This window comes from Aythya ferina (assembly GCF_964211825.1).
Source record: "Aythya ferina genome assembly, chromosome: 3".
In the NCBI taxonomy this organism is placed as follows: Eukaryota; Metazoa; Chordata; class Aves; order Anseriformes; family Anatidae; genus Aythya; species Aythya ferina.
The window spans coordinates 59850375-59876309 of NC_140298.1; the positions used below are offsets into that span (position 1 = coordinate 59850375).

General features: G+C 37.3%; 1 protein-coding gene across 1 annotated transcript in view; it reads right to left on the reverse strand.

Annotated features, from left to right (window-relative positions):
• ME1 (malic enzyme 1) overlaps positions 1-25935 on the reverse strand; it is a 172323-nt gene that overhangs the window by 117119 nt on the left and 29269 nt on the right. The window contains exons 2-3 of the mRNA XM_084513837.1: positions 8527-8660; positions 1853-2002 (exon numbers count right to left, since the gene is read on the reverse strand). Of these exons, the coding sequence (XP_084369963.1) occupies positions 1853-2002; positions 8527-8660 (284 nt within the window). The remainder of the gene's footprint in view (positions 1-1852; positions 2003-8526; positions 8661-25935) is intronic.

A 25935-nucleotide genomic window follows, 5' to 3' on the forward strand; every position in this document is an offset into this window, starting at 1 on the left:
CACTGTCCCTGGGGGTGTTCAAGGACCTGGTGCATAGGGACATGGCTTAGGGGACATTGGTGGTAGGGTGATGGTTGGACCAGATGATATTTCAACATTAGTTATTCTATGATTCTATGGTCTAGGAGTTTAGTTTTAATACATAATGTATTAAAAGACTTAGACCATCTCTCTAAGTCCTCTGCACACAAAAATTCCACCAAAGGAAAAATAACAGCAACAACAAAAAAAGTTGAAATATTTCCTCTCCCCACCTCTACCCCTCATATCACTCTTTCCTGTGTCTTGAGTGTACTTAGTATCCTACCAGAGAATGGAGTTAAAGAGCTGATGGGCTGTTTTAATTGCTGTAGCAATCTGTTCCTCACCAGTTCTGACTGCCACCCAGCAGAACTACTGTCTAATTGTTTTGTGTTTTTTCTTGTTCACTTTTTCTACAAAGATGCTCCATGCATCTGGGAAGAAAGTGCAGAGTACGATGTTTGTCTCTGTGATCCAGCATGAGCAGAGGTACTTCTTGTGCAATATCCTATATGGCAATAGATATCAAAACAAGGAACAATGAGACCAGCTTAGGCAAAGTTTAATTTACAGACAAGTTTAGGACTCCCTGGAAGGACAATAAAATCACCATGGTGATAATACTGAGGGGAAAAAAGGAAGATGACTTCTCTTGCCAGGGAAGGCACCTAAAAGCCACAGATTGTTAAACAGGTTTAAGCAAGCATTCCTGAGGTCTTTTTGAACTTCTTTATGTCTACAGAAGTAGGATTTTTTGTTTTCTGTAATTGGCCAGATGGTCCTGACTCACTCAATCACAAGGCCAAAATGATTTTTACATTAACAACAAGAAAACCTTGAAGCCATAAGTCTTGTTCCTCAAATATCTCCTCCTGAAGACATTGTTAGCAGCCGTTTGTTCCCTTTAATACTGCAAATCTCTTAATTTTGATCAAAGCTTTGAATGTAAAGAAGCCTATTTCTGTTAACAGAGCTATGCACATACAGCTCATATATCTCTTCCTTTGTCAGAAAATAGCACAGAATACTCCAAAGTGTTGTTACATTTTGCATTTGGAGCAAAGACACAGCATCGTTCACACAAGCCTCAGGAACTGTTTCATATTGAAGCAAAAATATTGCCTTCACTACAGAGATTACCAGCTTCTATGAGCCCTAAAGTCTGAGTGCTTTGTCCCATATACACAAGATTCTCAAATAGCAACCACTATAAATCTCAAACTCTGTGGGCTGATGTTCAAGAGGCATGAAACAGAAGCAGACAGAAGTTACATCTGCCCCTCTTTCACACTACTTCCATGTCACTCTACAAATACATATACTGTGTACAGAATAAAAGCTCTCCCATAGCCTAGGAAAGCACAACTTATTAAGCAGTGAGACAAGTGCCTTAATTATTATTGATTTTTCCTAAGATGTCTTTAGGTACACACATAATGCATCCTATTGTATCATACTATTCATATATGTGCATAAAACATCTATAATACAAATATATATGTAAAAGCCAATGCTTTTAATAATGCTAAAACAAATTTAAGATTCAGGACCCATTATTTTATGGTGTAGTAACATGCAGCTAGGATTCCAAGAAAGCCAAATTCAGTGAATGAGATTAAAAACATACCCTTGTTCTAACATAATTAAAACAAGCATTTACCTTCTTAATGTAATACAAATTATTGTTTAATGTAGACTGACAGTGTAGTTTGATTTATCTCAATTATTACAGTTTTGGCTTACATTCAGCTATGTTAGGACCCCCCTGCAGAAATCCGCCAAGAAGAAAATAAGATACAATTACTTTTATTTGAAGTATAAACTTACATACCTTGGCCTCCGAAATGCTAAACCATATTGCTGGCAAGCCAGTCCCACAGTGGGAGTATAAACAATAGGCATGAACCTTTCTATGTCAGAAGTCAGCACTTTATAGAAGAGCTTTTCATTTCGATCCTGAAGACTCATTAGTAGAATGTATCTGTGGAGAATTAAATATAATTAGATAGGCATCAAGTGAATACATAAAGTAAATTTAGAAATTGTGTTTAGAAAATAAATTAAAGCTATGCTTGTTCTACAACAGCCTCTTTCTTAGCCTCCTGTATTTAAATCCCTTCTTATCTTAATAGCGCAACTGTTTTAGACATAAAGGATAATAAACTGGTTGAGACAGAGAAAAGATGAATCCATCACAAAGCTGACATACTCTACACACTCAGGAAGCTGATCCTGAGCTGATATAGGTATAAAAGATTATGCTGCAAGAGAATACTTGGTCTGCCAGAACCTAAACCACACGTAAATAGTTCCACCTGAAATGAAATAGGCATTAAAATAAAAATTAAACAAACTTACTCTCTTGCCCAAAAAATTCAAACTAGAAATTTTAGCTTTTTCTACACTGGCTTTAAGAGAAATTTCTTCCAAACCCAGCTGAATACTTCAAATAAATATTTTACCAGAATGCTGCAAGACAAAGCTTTCAAAAACAAAGCAGATACATCTGTCTTTTAATGCTGATGTTTATGCTTGTAATGAAATTTGCATTGTTTTATGACCTAGCAGAAATCAATTCTGGATTGCATTTGAAGAAATTTTGTATTTATTTTCAAAAAAAAATAAATGCAAAAAATCATCAGAAAAATGAGGGTGAAAAAAGTTCATGCTTAGCTAGAGAAGCCTTTAACCAGTCCCATATGAAATGGCTGCACAGCCCCTTCGGCAACCAGAGACTGCAACGAGGTGGCAGGAGTGAGGCAAACCAGTGTCCCTCCCCTGGATTACTCAGGGTGCCTTTAAGGGTACCTTAGCCCCTACACAGATAAAGATTTTGAAACCAAAGAGTTGATCATATACTCTAAATATCAGCATCGTGAGACATCCTGAGCCACCTTCCCTTACACATGTAAGTTTTGAATGCTCTCCAAGGTTAAATTGTACCCTGCACTTGCAGTTCTCAGCTGCAAATACATATAGAGCAATTTTCCCTTGAATTATTACATTTCCATACAGCCTTTAATTTTCCTAGCGCTTTGTCGTGACACAGCGTGTCTTTCAATACCCTTGTTATCCTGGAGCATTTTTCTTTATTAAAACCTTTCAACTGAGAATGATTATCCCAGCATTTTCCTTGAAACACAAGCTTCTTCACATATAATTGTAAATACATTTGAGGGCATTCATTTTGTTTCTAGAGGATCTCAAAAGTGGTTTTAGAGACTATCAAGCATATTCAGGACCGCTCTATACCAGAGACTGCAAGCACTCAGGCAAACCAGGTGATTAGGTTTTGAAGCAGTTGCCAATATATTTTCTCTCCTTTTTACTACTTCTACTTAAAATGAGAAGCAGCTATTTAAAACTTTAAAATACCTTTTCATTATCCTTTCTTGTTACTCAGAGCAATCCTGATTTGCAAGTGCAACTTTAAATTGTACAGAAATCTTTGAGAGAAGAAACTAAAAGTTAAAAAAAGCTTCTTCGAGGGCTTCAACTCAAAAACCTATTTGCTAAAACTCTCCATTTTGGTTTTACTGTCTTTAAGCATTAAATTGGATTTTTATTTTCATATTGATATTTGTCATGGCATGTTTAGACTCAGGATATAGTAAAAGATTTGTGAAGATAACAATGGTATAATAACTGTCAACATATTTTAAAATATTAAATATTTGGCCATTTCCAAATCAGCATAAGACATATTAATATAAGATGACAAATATTTATAGAGAATAGTAATTCTGATCAAAAGGCTAATTTTTAATGGCAGGTATAAAATACTTCTCCAACTCATTCAAGCCTTTCTTAGGACTATCAGCTTTCTGAAAAATTCCTTCTTGAGAAGAAAGATCCCTTGACCCCAATGTGGTGTTGGTTATAAGGCATTAGACAACAACTATGCATCCTGTAGCAGCATCCAAGTAATCTACAGAATTAAAACCATGAAGTAGTTTTCAGCATTGTGTTTTTAAAAAGATACATTTAAAATGCAGCATTTCGTGGAATCTTCTACTAAAGCCCACATTTAATTGAAAGCAGTGAAAACAAGCAATAAAACACTGAGAACAATAATTTGTGCTATAAAAAGGGAGAAAAATATTATCTGTTCTCAGACTAGGAGTCTTGAATGAAGATTTCAGAGAAAATGTTCAGAAGAGGAAAACCAAGAATTGGCGAGTAAGACAGTAGGGACTGCCAGGCATTCAAATCTCAGTATGTCACTTTGCCCCCTTGCCTTTCCTCACCTAAGAACTTTTAATGTTAGACTGCTATTAGATTAATTACAGTAGCAACAGCAGGATAAAAAACAAATATTATCCAAAAAGAAAACCAATATAACTACTGGAAAATTACAAATAATTTCTTAGGGTAATTCTCCCTACACTTGCCCTCCTGGCCTGCATTTTACATGGCAAAATGGAATGGTAAAAACAAAAACAACCAGCATTTGTTTGCTCTTGTCTTGCAAGACATGAGAGGAAATGAAAGAAATGCTATTATTTTTAATAACAGCTTGTAAAACTTGTATAGCTTGTATAAGGCACATCCATTACTTTGAATATTCAGTGTCTATAGAGAAAGATTTGAAAGAGCAAAAAAAAAAAAAGAAAGTAACTTTCTTTTTTAAAGAAAAAAAAAAGAAAGCAACAGAGTATTCTCAGGAAAAAATGATCTCATGGCACCTCTCAGATGTTCACCTGTCAGTAAAACATTTTACCAATGTAACTGTTTGGAGAAAGAAAAACTCGGATAGAAGAGGCATCTGTTTGAGGGGAAAAGACTTCAGAGTCAATACAGAGAAAAACTAAAGACAATTAGGAACATACGGGGGAAAAATAATCAAATTACTTGCAGAATTCGTTGCAGCTTTTCCAAATTAAGTTAGAGGAACAGAATTATTTTCTGTTATTGGCGTCCTTTTTGCCAAGTATACCAGGCAATATATTTGCTGCTGTTTCACATTCATTTTATGTATGAACTTGTGGTATTTCAGAGCACAGCAATTCCACACTGCAAGTCAGTAAAGAAGTTTCAGCCATGCCAATATATGCAATGCCATGGTACTATAAGCTCTGCTTTACGAACTTGCACACATCCCCTTTACAATCAATGCCAGGGAAAGCTACAATCCTGCTGGTGTACACTGCTGTCCTACCCAGCACCAATATCTCATCAGATGATAGATACCCTTCTAAGGTACTTGGTAGCCTCATCTATGCTGTTTCCAAATGCTCATACTTAATCTTTGGGACATATAACACACTGATATGCACCCACTACCAAATCCCAGTTCTAGCAGGAGAACAACAGCTTCCCCTTCTCTCTTTTCAGTCACTGCTCTTATGGGAAGGAAGACTAGATGCTTGTTGAAAGGAATATTTCTTTCTAGAATGAGAATATTTCTTTCTAGAAGGCAGCAGGTGCATGCTCTTACACAAGATTGTCCTTGAGCACCTTCCTGACTAGGGAACGCTGAGATTTTCATTCAATTTCCAGTTAAAACAGTCAACGTCCCCTGACAGTCTCCATCAGTGAGAGGATTCAAGCAGTAACAGGAGCAGGATCACATTCCTTTCCCCCTTTAAAATATTTCAACACGAGTGTGAGTACAGGAGACCAGAGTTCACATACAGCCTTGAAGGACGGTATTTTTTTTAATTCAAAAAATGACTCTGAGCTCATACACATGTAGTGCACATGTTAGTAGAGCAGGGTGTCCACTGACACACTCCCATAAATTTTTTCAGACACTTGACTTATAAACACAGCTGCAAATCACATTTTGCATGCACAAGTTTTTCACACTCAATTCACACAAGCATTCTAGCTCTGAAAAGGAGCCCAAGATGTCACAGTTAATAATCTTTAAAGGAAGTGTCTCCTGCATGCAGATGTTACCACATCTGTCAATCAGTTGTCTTAAATGTACACCTACACATGTAACACACAACTGATTTTATTTTGCTTAAAAAATGGAGAAAACAACAAAACAATATAAATAATAAAATATTTCTTTCACAAACAATACAAATATATCTTAAAGAAACAATTTCATTTTGGGGTGACTTCTGGATTGACAATTTGAAGTGCTTTAGGGCCAACTTGATTAAATTTACACAAATATATATTGATCCAAAATCACCCTCAAATGCTTATTACTTAAGTGCTACGGATCTGTGTTATAAAATGAATGGCTGAGGCAACAAAGCACCTCTGGAGACTGCCAAACAGTGGTCCAAGCAGTGCCAGTGAGAGCAGCTTGCCCTGGGCTGCGTCCACTTGGGTTCTGATGGTCTCCAAGGATAGAGACTCCACAATCTCACTGTTCGCACATTTGGCCACCCTTACAGTGAAAAAACGGTGATTCTTCTTGTGTTTAAATGGAATTTCAAGTATTTATGTGGCATCAAGCAGCCCCCAACCCCGTTTATCTACCAGTATAAATGTGGCCACACTGCTTCTTCAGGCTATAGTGGGAAGACACAAATACCTCGATCAAAAATCACGGTTGAGAAAATGCCACTAACATGTGCTATAGAATAAGACAACTTTTTTTTTTTTTTAATGTTAATTACTGAAGTCTTTATTAAAGTATTTTGACTAGTGATCACATTAACGAGGGAAAAAAAAGCCTGGCATTTAATACTCTGACGTTATTTTTATGAACAGTAAGACTTATTAGTTTTCTCAGCTGAAGCATTTTGCTAAAATCCTATTAAAGACAATAAATTTGTATTTCAAAGTCACAGAGTACAATATACCCTTTATACCAAAAAAAAAGAGGTTTTACACTAAAAAATGGCTTCATAATAATAATAATAAAAAAAGGCAAGCTACAATGTAATCCTCAGTTCACATGGATGTAACCTTGTAAGGTTTGTGCTTCTCTGGTGACAGGGCCAGGAAAGAAGCATCTTCCTTACCCAAGTACTTACTTCAGAAAGAGAAACTGCAAAAGACTCAAAGGTGGGAAATAATGATATTGAATTATTGTTTAATTAATTATATACAGGCATTAAGCTTATAAAGATAAATTTGGAAAAAATCTTTGAAGCAAATGGCTTCTCTAAAGACTTAAATACTTTTATTTATTTCTAAATATACTTGTATTTAAATAAACTTGTGTATTGTTGGTGTACAATGTATGTGGATTAAGTGTAGTTTTTAGAAAATACATCTTCCCTCTCCTACCCCAAGTCAAACAGATTTTTCTTTCCTGTTTTAGCGTTATAAAGCAAGCTTTCAGCAAAGTATTCCTACAATCATGGGAGATGCCTTTTTTTTTTTTTCTGATGAATCCCACTGCAATCAAAAGTTTAGTATATTGTGTTTTACTGTGCTTCAAATGGCACAGTATTTAAATGTCCATTTATCTAGCATTTAAAAGTGATTTGTTTTTTTTTTTTTTCTTTTTCCCACAGAATTTTTGCATTTTGGCAAAGAGCCATTTAAATACACAAAATTTTGGGCTGGAAAACAGAATTAAGATTTGCATATACTGCTAATCTCCTCTTGAATTCCACATTGTTAGATTTGTGACTTTCAGTCTGTGATGATTTGAGGACAAGCAATTTTTTCCTGTGACCTGAACTACGAGCGAAAGTTCCTTGCAGCTTAAGAAACACATGCAGAAATGGCACAAAAGGCTTTTCTCCCTCCTTTTAAGTTACAGGTGAATAGAAAATACAGCAATTCTAGCAGAAACAAACAGCTGAAACAGTCATAAAGTCTTAAATGTATTGTCCTGGAATTAAGAGACTTCTTCATGGCAGAGTTACAGAGGAGATGGGGACAGAAGGGAGAGCTTCCAAAACCAGGAACTCTTCACTTATAAAGAGGGCTGTGCTAATATCCCGACTGTGAAAAACAAAGGTTATTGGAACTTGAAATGATAAGAAAGCCTTGGCACCAACAGACAGGTATCTAAAAGCCATTTGTTATGTATAGATAGCAAGACAAGCCACAGCAGAGAAAAACCAAGGCACAGGGGAAAAAGAAAAAAAAAGAAAAAAAAAAAAAAAAAAAAAAAAGAGGAATACTGCTTTCTTCTATAGCCTATATAGTACTTAGAAATAAAACCATGTAAGTATTCATAAATATTAAGTCTCCCCCAGCCTTTTACTTTAAAAATCTGTATTACACAATAATTCTGTAACGTTTCATGTATTTTATATATTTTAATGTTTATCTATCTATATTCGTGTAAGTACATTACTGAGTTCTTAGTTTTATGTCAATTCACTTCCTTCTGTTGACCTTGGCTGACATTTGTTTATAGAAATAATAAATTAATGTAAACAACACTAGAATATTAAACTTAAAATGAGGAGTTGATTTTTTGAAGAAAGCATTCTAGAAAAGCTAAGAACCAAGCTGTATGTATTATGCATTATGTATTTAACTTAATGATTCTCAATTGTCACCAATTACAGCTCTAAAAAAATAAATTCAACTGATCTATCATCAAAGAAATTAAAAAAGGGAGTCATGGTTTGATTTTACCTGTCTAGGTCGGATGTCAGTCTTTCAAAATTCTTAAGAATACTGAAAACCTGGACATCTTGACCGAGAAAGCAAGGTGGCAATAGTCCATGAATATTCAGTTGTTGCCTCTCCTCCAAGGTAAAAGCCATTCCCTGCAATAAATACATATATATATATATAAGGAAAGATATATATCTATATAATATACTATTCAATTCCTCAGCAAAATGTAACACAGGTGAAGTCAGCATCAGAAAAAAATTAACTATTTAATACTAAACATAATTAAACATCATGAAATTATTTTGGGGGAAGTTTTAATTCAGGACAAGAGAATAGTCCTGTAAGGTGCAATATCTCCATCCCAGCACAGAATTAGTTAAGATCTCCCAACACCGCAACACTATTCCCTGCAAAGTAATTAAGATACGGTTGAAGTAGCGAGGTTGCAGACCATGGGCTTTGAAAGGTGAATAAATGTTCTCAAACACTCTTTTGTTTGATTGTCTTCTAAATACAGAACATGGATAATGTTCATTTCAGTATAAGCATTAAGCTCTTAATATCTGAAATTTTTTCAAGATCTGGGTTATGTCAGATGCTCGTGTGATTTTTTTATAACAGAATGTTGTAGTACAGTAAAAGTCATCACTACCAGTTTTTAGTCAGAGGCTGATCCAGCACCTAGTGAAGTCAGTCAACAGAAACATGGCCATAGTGAGTTCAATGTAAATTCTGAATCAATTCTGTTTTGTTTTTCAGATTCACATTCAGTTACAGCAAGAAATATCTTGGTACAGACTCAGTGCATTTCTTCGTAGCAACCAGAATAGACATTTACAAGTACTCAGCACACTAAGAGGACAGTCATAAAAACACTTAAACACTTATATCCAGATTGCAGATTGGTATACTGCCAAAGAGCTGCCAAAAATCTGCTTTTTAATGAGGTCTGTTTTTCTAAAACATCTTCAGAAATTACTCAAGCTACTGAAAGAAACAGAATGTCTTTATAGCAGAAACATGATAATGAATGCAGTACACCAGTACCAAGCATCCTAACTGCTGAGGTTTTACTTTGCTATGGTAACCGCAGCCAGTCAGGACTGTTGGATGAAATCAAGTTTTTGATAGTTTTAGGGGATAAAAAGGAATGTGAGAGGACTTTCTTCCATACATGACCTATCAAATCCATGCAATTGTTTCACACTATGTGTGTCTGCACCAACATGTTGCCCAATTCCCTTAATGTTGTGCCTGCACTGCTGGCATAACTGAACCAGGACTAGCAGTTCTGCAGGTGACTTTGAGTCCCTTCTAGGTTAGCACCAAAAATGCCTATAATGTAGTCTCTGTAATATTCTTACGCAACTTAAATGCATTCAAAAGTTAATGTACAAGAAGTTGGACAGCATTTATTACTCTGCCAAGAGGATATACATGTATATGCATATAAAAGTAAACAAGCCATTAGACAGTTGCCTAATCTTCTACACGTCTTCTACACAATACATACTTAGTTTCTTATGAAAAAAAATATTTGAGAAAACACCTTAGGTTCGTTCATGGGACAAAAGAGGGGAAAATGGCAATGTAATGTTACTGCATTCACTCTCCTGTGGAAAATAAACGATACTATGATACCTTCATATCTACCTATATAAATATACTTTTAAAATTTACTTGTTCATTTCATTCTTAGAATTAACCAGGTCAACAAATGATGAAAAAAAAACAGGTAAGATGAGCACAAATATGAAAGGTGTCTTTCAGTGTACCTTTGCACCATGTTGTTTCAAGACAACAAATTCACAGCCCTTTACACAATGCCATCACCACCTGTTGCACAACAGCTTGTGATACATCGCAATATGTTGATACTGGATAGTTTGGTTAGACAGACGCTATAATTTTCAGAAGTACTTACAGACCTACTACCCTACAATTCTTACACTAATTTTCATTGACAAGCAGGAGTTGGACTCAAGGATCCCTGTACGTACCTTCCAACTCGGGATATTCAGTGATTCTATGATTAAGCAATTGTCATTGGTGCTTGAAAAAAAAAAAAAAAAGAAAAAGAAAAAACTAGAACAATCTTACCATACTGTCTGCACTAAAATGCCATTAACCAAGTTGTTACCCCTAAGTGAAATGGCCTCAAAAAAAGGAAAGAAAAAATTAATGATAAACACCAAACAATTCCGGATCTGTTAAACATGCTCCTTCCACACACAGAAATGGAATGAAACCAAGTTTAATAAAGGCCAATGATAGTTTTCATATGGTTTTCCATGCATGCAGGATTTCAAAGGCTTCAAAAGTGTACACAAGCCTTGTTTTTTCTTGACCCTACATGAATTTTCCATGGTCCTGTATGTGTCTTCAGCTGCTACTGCATTTTTAAAGACCAACAAAGAAGTGAGTCAACACTCTTCAAGAGTTTCAAAGTTTCAAAGCTGATCCTTCTATCCCCAGTAGACTTCTTTAACCCCATAAAGACATAAAAGCTGTGCATGTGTGCTCGTGCACACACACACTTCAGCGTCAGTTCCAAATGGTTGGACTTTAAAGAGCTGCATGGTTTCAGTGGATTACTGTTGACAAAAAAGCAGCAAGCCAATTATTCTCTGCATCCCTCCTCTCCCCTATTTCTGAAAGAGAAGTTTTCTGAAAGAAAATTTCAGAAAGCTTGTGTTTGCCCTCACTGTTAGGAATCTGATATGGACTTTAATTACTACAATAGGATTTGTGATCCTGCTGTATCTTATTTTAATACAGGCACAAGAAAAGTTACTGCATCTTGCCAAGTGCACTTTTTAAAAACATATTTTGTCCTGAAATATCATATTTTCCACATGTTGCTACAGCTCCTACAGTAAGTGTTAATTTATTTTGGGCAGTACTGCAAAAACACAACACCCATCTACACCTACTCTGCTATACATCGTTTTAAAACTCTTTACTTACATACCTTTCTTTGGCACAGACATGAATTTTCAAATTCATAAGATGGAATATTAGTTCCTTTTTTCTCAGATACTATATATGCTCATATGAAAATAATTTTGATTGAAACACACTGCATGATGATTTAATGAGAAAACCATTTCATGCAACAAATGTGCAGTATTTCATCTGCCTATAATAGGAAGAACTAGACTACACAAATTTTGTGGTTTATGACTAGATTTCTTGCACTAGCTTTTCTCATTCACTTTTCTATCTCAGAATTGTTTTTTAATGATTAAAGTGTTGTTTTCCAGCCATCCAGCAGAGAGTGCTCTAAGTTCAGCTTGGTTTACATGTTTCATCGGCTTCCAGCAAGCTATCTTCCACACACCTGGATAGGGCAGACTTCCATCTTCTAAAGCTCAACTATAATTAAAGATAGGGACATTTTTATTTTGCACTCTGTATTACAAATAATTTTTCCAAGAAGAATGACAGCTTGACAATCTAAAAGCAACACAAGATCGAGAAATTCCATCTCTAACCATTAACCTTTACAAAACTGTGCTGCTTGCATTAATTGCTTCATGCCTTCAAAAGATAACATAGTGATCAAAAGCAGTTTAAGTCTCCCAAGTAAGAGTTTTCAAGTCTTATAAAGGGTTTTGTTTCATACACATCTTTATATGTACTGGTTTTGGTAACACCATAAGTTGTTCTTCAACCACCTAATTATCTGCCTTTCTCACTAACCATTTGGTAAAACTGGGCTTTTTAAAAAAACTTACTGCTCCTTAAACACAACTTCCTACTCCTGTTCTCAACTGTAGAGAAAGCTTTCTGAGTCTTTCTCTCATTTTCAAGAAGTTCCACTCACTGCAAATACATTTAATTCTGAATTCATCTCTCCATTTGCAATGTTGTGAAGCTATGTACTTGCAGCAGTGATTTATGTTACTACACATTGTTCGGTATTCTTTTGTTATTTAATCTTTATTAGTTTATTAACCTATCTCTTGAACACGATGTCCTCTGCCCAGCCTCTCTCCTTTCCCTCTGAAACCCTCCGTTACAAGGTTATTTTAGTGCAATTACACACACGTCAATCCTCTTGTTCAACTGCACTTCTAGAAAGCCATAAAATGGGGCAAACAGAAAAACACCATTTTATATTGGATAGCGTTTTGCACTGGCTTTCAACTGAACTCTCAAGACATTCTTGAGAAGACAGAGAGCACATTCAGAATATTTCAAGAGCTAGCTCAGTCCCAGTTCATTGCCAGCAACGAGACAAATTCTCTCTCCATACAAATTATATTGCAAAGATTATATAAACCTCTTAAGAAAAAGACAGTGCACCAAAGCTATGTGTGCATGCCGTCTATGAGCTAATGAGATTCAGCTTCACTAAAGGGTAGCCAGAACCATCTCCACACAACGTTCGCTGTGGGGATCCTAATTCAATTTCTTTTAAGACCTATCCCACTTTTGTTTTAATAGGCCAAAATGTCCACTTTTAGGAAACGGTACTCATTCAGAAAAAAAGCTTTTCTCCTTTTGTAGGCCACACAGCACGTTGCCACACAGTTCCTGGCATGCGAGTACACAGGAGAACGCTGTCTTAGAAGACAAAACCATGTTCACATCCAAGATTTCCATATTCAGTGACTCTCCTCAGCTTCTGGTAGGAGAAGACCAAGGCCAGTAAGACTTCAAGTCATCCCTGGGCCTCAGAAAACAACCTGCAACACCAGCATCCAAACTCAAGTGCCAGCATGGATATTTGAGCAGAATGGATCTGTGCAGGAGGGGACGAAGAAACGAAGAAGGCAAGAAGGCATAGGAAGAAAGTGTATCTGGAAGTACCATCTGTTCTAGAAGAAAAAAGCCTAGATTGCTGATCTAAAATACTACCAGAGAAATATCAGTGTCTAAAATATTTTGCTGACACCAGACAATGAGGTTCATCATTGTCTCAGAGCTCACCAAAAAGTAAAAAACCACTCCATTAAAAGCTTATTCTGTACATCTAAACCATAAGAGTGAACTGATTTCAACAATATCTGGAAAGAACCACCCAAATCTGAGGGACACGGATATGCACAACATCTGTAGCTGTGTGGCTGTGGCTTGAGGACAAGAGCTGGCTCCAAGCCACCTCTTGCAGCCTCCCGCTGGAGAGCTGGTAACTGAGCAGAGCACAAGCGCTCTGGCAGAGAAAGCACAGAGAAAGCCCACAGCTGCGTGAAATACAAGTCTGCGAAAAGATCTGAATCACTTCTTTGAACAAATAGGCTTACAGAACCCTGTAATTCCATATTCTCTAGAAAAAAGAAAAAAAAAAAAGAGAGAGAGAATGTTTTTGAGAAGAGTGTTTTTGCGTCAAGATTTCCCAGGTATGCTCTATTGGTTGCCAGTCCCCCACCATCCCACACTGCTCACACCATTTTATACACAAGCTTGCCTCCAGGAGAAGTTCAACAGAATGCGATGCAGTCCTTAGGAAAATGTGATCTTTGGTACGTATAACTGCTTGCAAGGAAACCTTTTTGCTCTTCAGGCTTTTGCCTTTCATAACTTTGGCTCCTTGTACTACTCTAGTGCTGTTAGGGAGGAATCCAAGTCAAAGCAAATAAAGCAATTTTATTTTGCTCTATTTTAAGGAAGACTTCTTAGGCTGAGAAAGCAGCAAAACGTACGTATAGTCCTGCTAGGTATGGGCTACATGAGAACTTTCATGGGCACATAAAATATTATAAGCCACTTTAAAATGAGAGCATTAAAAAAAAAAAAAAAAAAAAAAAAAAAAAAAAACATTCTGAAAAATTGTATATGTTCAAAGAAAGGATTATTAAAATATTCATAAAAATATGGCACACGTGAATTTTCAAGCGTTTAAAGCTACATTTAAGAGTATAACGATCTGCAAATCCCTTTGAGATATTTCATATTATTTGCATTAAAAAAAATACCCTACGAGCAGATAAAAATGCAATTTTACATGCTTTCCCCCTCTACTTTGCACTTAGAGAAAAAAAGATAAATACTCTAAATCCTTCATGTCTAACACCTGTTTAAAGGCGCAACACTCCAAGAAGCAGAATAATTACTCTGGGTATGCAGAGTAATAAACTCATTCTGCTAAAAACAAATGTGGTTCGTGGCAAGGCAGTTGGGTCTGATCATCACGTATGGCTGAAGATGTTCCTGCTAGCTTCAATCACCATTCTTATCATGATTGCCAGAAAACGTTACAAGCACAGGCAACTACTGCAGATACCTGAGTCAACTCCTCCAAACAGAGGTTGAGGCCAAACTGGTTGTGAAGTGTCCTTGTAGCTAAAGAAAGGGAAAAGTCTTTCTAATGCTGCAAATTCAAGCATGTTTTCTGTCATCTGGGATCTTCTTTTAGACCTCCAGGAAAAAAAAATAAATAAAAATGCCCTTGCTAAATATCCATTTACATTCACTTTGAGATCTACATTTCTTTTTGGAATTGTTGTTAAAAATACATGCAAAAGAAGGGCTTCAATAGCAGTATCCAATTTTGATAAAGGAAATTCAGAATTACTAAATTCTTAGTGAATAAAAATAATCCTTTGAGATGGTTCTAATGAAGGCAAGCTGCTAAGAGGAAAGGATCTGCTCACCAGCAGAAACTTACCATAGCTTGAAGATGTGCAGCATGGAGCTCAGACATGAATGCTGACCATGAAAATAGAAACTCTGGGTCATGGCCCTCAGATAACCCAGACAGAAAAAAGCTTGATGAATTTTCAGAAACAAAGGTCTGTAAGCATTTGTAATGCACCAATATCTAAGCTAGTATGAAACTGCAGGTAGGAAAGACACTAACAAGATACAACTGCTATCTTTCAGAAAAATGCAGCTATCTTCTCCCAAAACTATGCACAGATCCCCACCAGGGCATTGTCAGTTTCTTAATTGTTAAGGATTTAAGGAAAGCTGGGAAACCTGAAGTACATTCACATTCCAATTCTATGTCCCCAGGATTTTCAAAAGCAAATTTAAAAAATCAAGTCACCACGGGAAACTGAAACAAAAGTCACAAACAGCTTCCAACAGCTTTCAAAGCATGCAAAAAATACAGTAGCTAATAAACACACCCAGGGACTTATGACTCAAAACAAGTGCAGATGGCCAGAAGATCAGACTCTTGGCAAACTCATCATGGGAATGTGTGGGCAGCTTGGCAGGGAGCTGATAATGGTGATTGCATCCGAGCATGATTCAGCCCAACACATTAGAAATGACACATCATGGCATTCTTACTCTGGCAATCTTCCTTCAGTCTGTTGTAAACAATTATCTGAAAGTAAGGAAGCAGAACTATTTTAAGAAAGTTTGTGTGTACTTGTTTTATTACACACATACATACGCAGTAACATCTTTTTGCATTGCATAATCTCTCCTCACCTTAAGTTTGTGATGGCTGCATTACACAAACGGCAGACAATAATAAGCTGAACAGCAAAACAAGTCATCAGGTTAATACGGTATAAAAACATACGTAGCCTGCTGTGGTATAATACAGGATGGGACTGAGTTAGACACCAAATTTAGATGTTCATATGCAAGCTAGGTACCTATCCCCTCATTATGTGAATAGGATATATAGTACTGGTTAAAGAATGATCCAGCTCACCCTAGAATCTGAGAGGCTATGACATATTGGAGAAATCAACACAGGATAACTCATTATGGCAATGATATCAGCTATAAATCAACTGCATAGGAGACTGGGAGACTTGTACAGCAACAGGAAAAAGCCAGACACAACACCAGGAATAACACTCCTGCATATCTCAAGTGGAACTGGTTGCCTGCATGTGGGCCACTACACCAAGCCCCAAATATCCTGTTGACTCCTCGGTCCATGTGTTGCACTAAAATCACCTTACTCTAAATCCTTCGTTTTATTATAGGAACTTTTAAACTCGAAGAAACACAAAATTTGCTAGGGCTGGATTTGTATGCTTTCAATCAGAGCTGGGTGCCCTAAAAGCAGATTTCACATAATTTTAAAGCCAAAAGCTCACTTACAAAAGGTACCAGACAAGGGAACAGAAACCCCCAGCTCCCCACCTCCCAAACCCACAGACCTGCACAGCATTCCTCCAGCACCTGCAGCTGAGATAATTAAATGTTAAGGGACAGTTGTGTTAGAGTAAGACCTGCAGATATACCTACCCTCTTACTTTTAATGTCAGAATGCGAATGCTGCAGTTTAGCACATTGCTACAGAGTAATTACATTTCAGCACAAACAACTTTTTTTATTTTTTTTTGTTCTTGTCTATTTCTGAGCCACTTTTGTTAGTTTAAAACTCACTCGGATATATCTACCCTCAAAGATGGATCAATGCCTTGTTAAAAAAAGCTCTGCATATTGGAACCATTCTGGAAAAAAAGAAAGCAAGGCCTTGTAATACCACCTGAAAACTTGTTGAGCGTGTTCTTACCACAGATGATAATTTTCAACACAGTTTGCCTACACTATAGATTATAAACACTGGTTGTAGGCAACTTCAGAGCTCTGATCCCCTTGGTATAAATGAATCTTCTTAATTACTACTTTTGTCAATATTGTCTATATTCTACAGATGCATCACTGTATAGTTGTAAATTTAGATAATCTATAGCTATGGAATTAAAATTTAATGCATGATAGTGTTTTCTAAATAAAGATGATACTAATTTTTACCAGACCTTATCTGAAATTCTCATTCTACTTAAAAATTAATTCCCTTGTACAGTAGATGCTGTAAGCCAGTACTAGTATAATTGTAATCAAGGATGCCTGCAATGTTATCAGTGGAATAACTAACAAGGTATCTTTATTTATGAAGGGACTTTAGATAACATCAGCAGACATGTGACATGTATTACTAACCAGAATGACTTCAAATTCAATGCCAAATAAAGGTCTTTAAATGTACTAATTTTTACTAATAAAGGACAATCTCCAAGTGTGCAGTCCCCAGTATGGAATATTTACAAGTGCAAAATGAGATATTATTTGAGAGGCAGTCAGATTTCCAGGTAGGTAGATGAGGAATTTCAGTGACTGCCAACAATTCCATCTGTTTAAAATATCCACTTATCCAAATACAGGTTAGTAAGCCCTGAAATCCTGAGGGGATTTGATAAAACTGATATGCTTAGCAGACTTTATTGTTGCCTTTCAGAGACTAAACAGATTACCAACTACTGTATTCTGTGCTTCTCACAGGGCTAAGTAACAAGTTTCTCTTCAGCAGCATAAACAACAATTAATGCGAATAAATATTTTAATTATAGTACAGTTACCACAACAGTAAAATTGAAATCTAGAGGAACAGTCTAAAATAATGTGATGCAAAAGGAAGAAAGCAGGAAGAAACAAATGCAGAGGAGGCACAAACCTGATGTTGGGTTAGCTGGCAATTCAAAATTACGCTTTGTAAGCATCTTCCTCATTATGGCAACTCAAAAAGAAGCAAGAAGTGAGGAAGACCAAAGACCCGACAGCCTGAAGACCTAAAGAGATTTGACCCAAAACTGAGGGAACCAAATGTGCTGAACCTAACCAGTGTAGATTCTTAGATGACTAATGTGCAGCACACTGTCTCTACTCTAATCCTTTGGGCACCATAAATAGACCATGGAGAAAGACTGAATTGACCTCTAGGAGGTACCCGTCTCTCTTTTTTGGACTAAAAGAAATATAAATAACTATTTCAGACTAAATACTTTCCAGCGCCATAGGTAACCTAGGATTTCTATTACCACGGTCTATCACCTGTAAGTCTTTTTGGTCAGATGCAGTCAAAGTGTACATTGCATGCATATCAGTCATTTTTCCATTCTGCAGATCACAACTTATTTTTCATTTTATCTGCCCAGTCTAAGAGCTGGAAATAGATAAATTAATGAAAATAGCAAATACTACCCGGGCCCTTTGTCTGGGGAGCTTGCTTCATCCAATCTTGGCACTTGTTCTCAGAATCCAGCAGTACATTGAAACCAAACTTACTATTTGAGGGCACCTGCTTTACAAGCACAGCCTTAATCCAGCAGGTAGTTAATTTGTCCTTTTTTTTTGCCAAAAAAATCACTATTCTACTTGTAATATTTGCTTTTAAGTAAAAATCATTCCCTCCTTACTGAAAACTCATTTTATTTTGAAGAAAGTGTGCCAGCCTTTAAGCCAAGTTAATATCTTTCTTTAATGTGCCTTGACATTTTGCAAGAGCATGGTGGCATATGGCACATGCAAATATCCCCTCTGCATCTGCTTTATACCTCTTGGCCAAACCTGAATTTAGACTTCCATGTTGAAATAGAAGAATTACTCAGAAGTAGCCACTATAAACCATTGACAGAAAGGTCTTTTTAATGAGATGATAATGTCTATATATTTATTTTCCTTACTTGATTTCTCAGTGTTTCAATTTGTGTCAAAGTAATGCAGTTAAATGAGCTGGCTTCAACAAAACTGTTGTAACTACTACAAAAAAGCTGTACAGTTGAACTTGGTATTTTCTCCTGTGACTAGGACTAATGTGTAATTCATTTCTTCAGCATTAGCTTAAAAGGGAAGACTTCTGTCTGGCAACAGCTCTCCAGACCTTCCTGCTTCCCATTGCCTGAGCAGAGAGGTGAGGCAAGTAGCACTCCTTCCCCTTGCAGCTCCTCAATGGGATTGGAATGAACTGGGGAACACAGGTTATCTAGAATAAGGCTGAATCAGGCAGGACAACACCAATGTTAAGATATATGATCAGTACCAGATTAACAACTAATACACCCCTTTTGTGGGATACTGCCCATTTTGACTCTGTACCTGTTTCCTAATGAGCTAAGTTTAAAAGAAGCTAGCATGTCTTTCAAACTGTTATCTAGCCTCTTAAAGGAAGATTTGTTTTCTATATAGCCCAGATAAATTGTTTTACTACTGTCAGTATTGAATTGGACCAAACTGGGTACATTGAAGACTTTTTCCTGTTGAAACTTCCCTCATTTGAAAGATGTTTCCAAGACACATCCAGGCTGTGCAACTTATTATCAGAAATAGGTGGCACCGGTGCCATACATATGGACAGTTAACATCAAATACCATAAACTAATAAAGTTTATGTACAACTGATTTGTTGTGTAAATTTCAGCAGAAGATCAGTTACCATAAAAATGCAAGCAAAGTAAAAGTGAGCAGTGCAGCCTTGTAGACTAGGAGCAAGAGGGAATAGCTCTTAAGTAACCAAAGTATCCTCATCTTCAAAGGAACCAGCTATGGACATCAGCACTGCCCTTACTGACACTGTGTATTTATCAGTACTGGAAAGTTGACAGGGCTATCTATCAAGGACATTTCAGTTTCTACTCAAAGAAAGTAGAAAACTGCACATGCAGGATTGCAGATCTTGCCTTGAAACGATAATCACCAGTATTTTGTTTTCCTGTTCAGTGTTGACAGAATTTGTTGCACTGAAAAGCAACATTTTTGCCCTCATTCTCAGGCCTCCCCAAGATGAATAAGGTCTGTACTGTAGCTGTGAAGACAGAAACAAAACTTCTAATTATATGCATACAGAAATGAAAGACAAGCATATCATGATACACTGAATAATCTTGGAAAAAAACTGCAAGAGATTATATAGTATGCAACAGCAGTAGTAAATCACTCTGCTAACAGCTGCCTTCTACCACACCGACATCCCAAGTCCAAGCAAGCAGCCAGGCTCTGCAACCTGCAGAATCTACCCAGTTATTTTTGGATCAGCACTAGAAGTCATTAGTTTCTCTCTTCTTAAATGTAGTATCACATAACCAATAACTCCTAACAGTAAATTGCACTGCTTTCTTCATTAGTAAGTAGAAATTTTAGACATCTTAATTGGCTTATACAGAATTAATAAAAAATACAGTGAAATATTATATTGCTCTGTCATTATATTTTATTATCTGATAAACTACGCTAGACAGACTTATATTACCTGAATTATCGTTTCATTTCCATGGCCTTGACTCCTATTTTCCAGGCTATGTCAGATGGTTGTTCAAGAATGTAGAAAAGAAATCTATGCAGATATTAATTGTGAATGTTTTTATCAAGTTTAATGCAAAAAGAAACCTAAACTTTGCTGTAAGCCTTTGCCAAATACTGAATCCTTGGAAGTTTCATTAAATTTTGAGTACTATCGTACCACTCTTTTTCCTTTACTAAGTAGAATATAGTATAAGTATAAAAGCACATGGCCATTGTAGTCAAGAATTCAAATATTAAGAAAAAAAATTCAGGTAATGGACCCACCCCTAATACCTCTGAAAGGGTGTAACATAATGGGCCTCACAGGATTCTTAGCATGCATATATCAAAGCATTCACTAATGAAACAGTCTTGTTTGGAAGCAAGCCTTTCTTCTTATTATATACATATAGCCAATACAAATGTATTCAAAACCTCTCTATTTTAACAATTTCTTGAAGCAGTTGGGAGCACATTTCCATGCTTCATTCTCAGTAATACCAAAAATTAGTGAACAAACATACACATAGTCAATAGTTTTCTTTTCCTCACGTATATTGTCTTTCAGTTTTGTTAAGTATGTAGCTGTGAAGCACCTGTTCCATGACAGGGTCTGTTTTCTCATTTTGAGTTCTTAAATGCTTAGTGTAGCCACCAGTAGCCATTGTCATTACTAGCACCACAGGCAAAGATTATGTCAGCATCAGGCAACAGCAGTTCAGGGATAAAAGAGTGCATATAACTTTGTTATAAAGTCAATATTTATATAAAATATGATAAGCTTATCTGAACTTTGCTACAGAGACCAAACACTGATTGTATTTGTTTCTATCACTTAACACAGGAGGAAAAAAATATCAAGGACTAGATTGACTAAGAAGGCAAACTCTTAAAATGCAAAGTCAATGGGACAAATAGGATGCACTGAGTCCAGGATCTTAACTTTAGATAACAAAATCAGAACTCACACTATCATTTAATTCACTATACAGAGAAAGCAAAGTTATGCAACAGAATATGGAAAAATTTAACTGATCAAAGGAAGATTTTACAGATGATAGAATAATTCAATTTAAAACAGATATACCCAGTGGATACATACAGCTCTGCTTTTGCCAGAATACAACCTGCATATCAGCTGTATCTGCTTAGTGCAGGATAGATACAGAGAAAAGATCAGATTGAAAAATGTCATGGAAAAACTTTGACAAAATGTGGTATATAACTTTTATTTACATTTGACTGGACTCCAGAAAAGCTAGACTCATCAAAAGCAAATACAAGATTAAAGAAAAAGTGAACATTATGGAAATAAAATCTGAATGGTAGTTAAGGAAACCAGCCAATATAAAAACATCTGAATTTGCTATCAGACACACAAGACTTCTACCTGATAGAAAATCTGTGAAGGTGAAAAAATGCCAAGAATCCCCTCCCAGTAGGCCTGATTCTTTCCAAGTTGCTACCGTTTTCAAAGCAAACCATGGATTTACTCGCCCTTTTGTCTATCTGTGCCACTCACAGAAATCCTTGTCCAAAAATCATGAAAACAAAAGAGCAAAACAAAACACAAATGGTGTTAGGCAAAACTTCTCCTGCACTGACTCTGAAAAACACATCCCAGCATTAAACATTAAACACGAGTGTACTTGATTGAACTTGAAGGAAATGTTGCCACTCTGTTCCCACCTTTCACATTTTCTTGTGTCTAATTATCCAGCCCCATTAAAAGCTTTTTCTAGCTATGTAACTGCCACAGAGGGAACTATTGTGCCGTATCCATCACTCATACAAAATGAGAACAAATATCTTGTTTAAACCCGATTAATCTGGAGCTGGCATTCAGCACTGCCCTTGGTGCAAGACTGCTGTGAACTCAGCAAGCTGGCAGACCTGTAAACACCACATCTACACAGCATCGAGCAGCACCCTCAGTAACAGAGAAATGGAAATGGGTTTGAGATAAACTACCTACAACATTCAGGGGCTAACAGCTAAAATGTTTCCAAAAAAGAAAAAAAAAATATGCAACGAAGACTGTGACAAATCTAAAGAAATTTTCCTAACAGGCTCTTGGGTCCTTAGGCTTAAAAGACATATTTGAGACATATTTTAGGCAACAGTATGAGATCTACTCAGACTACGAATGATGAAAGATCATCAGTTTTCATCAGTTTCATAACCAGTTAAGTATGAAAACGTCTGTCCAACTCTTGAAATATTTCAACAGTCCACAGTAACTTGAGTCAGACCACTAACACCAAAATCAAGTCAATTGCAATCAAAATTAAAAAAAAAAATACCGTGGAGAAACCAACCCAGGACGGTTGTGTTCTAGTTGTTTATTAATCTCCATAACACAAATCAGCACTGAACTTACTTTATTATTTCCTAAGTCTCAAATGGCATATTCTCATTACTCATTTGCCTGAAGATGGAAACATACAAAGAGGCCCTCAAATAAAGAAGCCACATAAAAAAAAAAAAAGTCTCCACCAAAGTCTCCCTAGAGGCATGAGAGGCATCTTACATAGAGTGGAGCACTGGGCAATTAGTAACAGCACGAAGAGCAGCAAAGGAAAATGCCAGGCACTGCACATGGGACAGAGCAATGCCAGACACGGCACAGATTGGGAGCCGCGTGGCTGGAGCAGTCCTGCAGAAAGGGGCCTGGGGGAGCTGGTCGGCAGCAGGCTTGGTGTGAGCCAGCAGTGTGCCCTGGCAGCCACGGGACAAACTGTATCATGGGGTGCATTAACCACAGTGCATCCACCCAGTCAAAAGAGATGATTCTTCTGCCATATTTAGCACAGCTTTGGTGCGGCCTAACCTTGAATATTGTGTGCAGTTTTGGATTCCCAGATAAAAAACGGATGTTAAGGTTCTTGAAAGCACCCAGTGGAGGGCTCAAAACTAGTACAAGGGCTGGAAGGCACATGCTGAGGACACTTGGGTTGTCCAGACTGGAGAAAAGGCGGCTGAGAGGCGACCTCGCAGCTCTCTGCAACCTCCTGAGCAGGGGAAGAAGAGGGAGGTGCCGGTCTCTACTCCCTAGGGACTGAGGCAGGACATGAGGGAACGGCACAAAGCTGTGCTAGGGGAGGTTTGGACCAGACATTAGGAAACATTTTGTTACCATGAGGGCGGTCAAACACTGGAACAGACTTCTCAGACGGATGGTTGATGCCCCAGGCCTGTCAGTGCTCAAGAGGCACTTGGACAATGCCCTCATTAACGCGCTGTAACTCTTGGTTAGCCCTGAAGCGGTCACACGGTTGGACTTGATGGTCTGTGTAGGTCCTTCTGACTGAACTATTGTGTTCTGTTCTGTTATATTCCAAGTCCTCACTGAAACTTGGTTTCTGGAGCCTGATGGGAAACTAAAACCTTTGTTAGTTCCCCATTGTCCCTGACTGTTTTGCCAAACCCACCACTATTGCTGCGAGAAGCAGAGACGGAAATCTTCTAAATCAGCATGGCTCTTTTCTAGAGGGGCTACTCTGGCTCTTTTGCTGCAAAACTATTGGTCTCAAAGCAGTTTCTGGTACCGCACATCAGTGTCAACTTTAAGTCTTCCAGCACAGCAATGCAATCCTTAGAAAGAACAGATTTCTTTCATCAGTACTGGCACTCAAAATAAGACCATATGTCTAAGCTATAATATGCAAAACTTTCCAATGGCAGTTTATTTTTCTAGGAGGAAATGTGATTTACATAGATAGAACTTCAGGATCCATTTACAAGATTCATGAGAAAAACTGTTTTCCTTATAGGAAAAAAAACTCTTCTCAATGCTCGCAGGAAACAAACCTGAATACTGCAAAGTCACTAGCCTTCTTGGGGACACTGCCCCAGTGTAGCTATGGCCTTCTGCTTCTCACAGGAACCAAAAGAAGTAGCTGACTTTTCTAGAAAAAGAAAAAAACAGGAAAGGCACAATAAGGAGCTGCTGTAAGGGCACCACAGAAAGCAAAGTAGAGAAAGAGTGCAGAAGGAAAGAGAAATGATGTGATTAAAAGCAATGGAAGTGGAATAGTTCAGCAGAAGGCCCAAGCAGATGAAGAATGAAAAGCAAACTAAGGAAGTGAAACAGTGACAGGATTTATTTTCTATGGATAACTGAGAGCTCAAAGGTAGGAGTCATGCACAATGTCGAGGAAGTGCATCCCGTGCACGGAAACACCAAAATCAAGCGAACAGGCATGAATGCAAATGTGAAGGCTGAAGAAAATGAGCTCAAAAGAATACAAGAATGAAAAACGGGTGCTGTGAGTAATTGTGCCAAAAAGGCTTTGGGCTGCTGTAACCTATTTCACGCACAGCAGACACACATACAAGGCACTTTACTTTGCTGTTTGCTCCTAAAAAAAAATAAATATAATAAAAAGCTTAAATTGCACCGCTAAAGGTAACATCTTTGCCAGGCAGCAAAGGGCAGCCTCAATAGTGGAAGAGATGGGGACTGTACTGGCAAATGAGGCCGGGCTCTCCAGCAATGCTGAAAAACTGCAGCCTGGTGAATGAGGGGCTGGTATTGATTACACCTTGCTACAGACATTCACTAAAGCTGGAACTAACGGCCTTAGCCAAGTTATGACTGTGATTCTGTGATGCTTACCAAACTAATCATGATCTCAAGAGCTCTATTGGCTCCAGGCCCAAAGGCAGCACCTCTGATATTCAACTTGGCAAAAGCAATTACTTTCTGCAAAAGGCACCTTAGAAACTATTCTTATGTGTTGCACTATCCCAGTGAAAGTTCACAAGGGTGAACCCCAAGTCCCAGTCTGCCTTCAGAAGGAATTACAAATCACAAACTTGGGGGAATATGAGGGTGCCTTGAACAAAGCAGGTACTTGAAACACATCATCCACTGGAAAAAATCTCCCAGCTTGGCAAGTTTTTAAAGCTGGAATCCTTAAATTACTGCGTTGAACCATAACTATTTAACAGCCCTCTACAAAATGAATGCTTTTGTTTAAAGGCTTAAGCAAGTCTATTATTAGTAGTAGTTATAAAAATAAATAAATAAATAAACCTTCTAGATACTCTAACATTTCCCACATGTGGGAGAATGAGATGAGCAACATTTAAAGATTCATAACCCTTCATATTTTAAAGTAGGAACACAAGTTACAAAAGGTACATACAAAACTCCAATACTCATGGCTAAATTACAGAAGTCTTGATTTTCATGCACAGAATCCACAACATTTACCGTGTTGCACATATAAACGTATTCTTGATGAACTAGACAACTTCTTCCACAGACTGCAGTGGGTTTACATGGCGAGGTTTTGGTAACGAGGGGCCACGGGGTGGCTTCTGTGAGAAGAATATAGAAGCTCCCCCATGATAAGGGCCCCGCTGCTGGCCAGAGCTGAGCCAGTAAGTGATGCTTGTGATGCTTTTTGCACCTCTGGGAGAGAAGATTGAAGGATGGGGAAA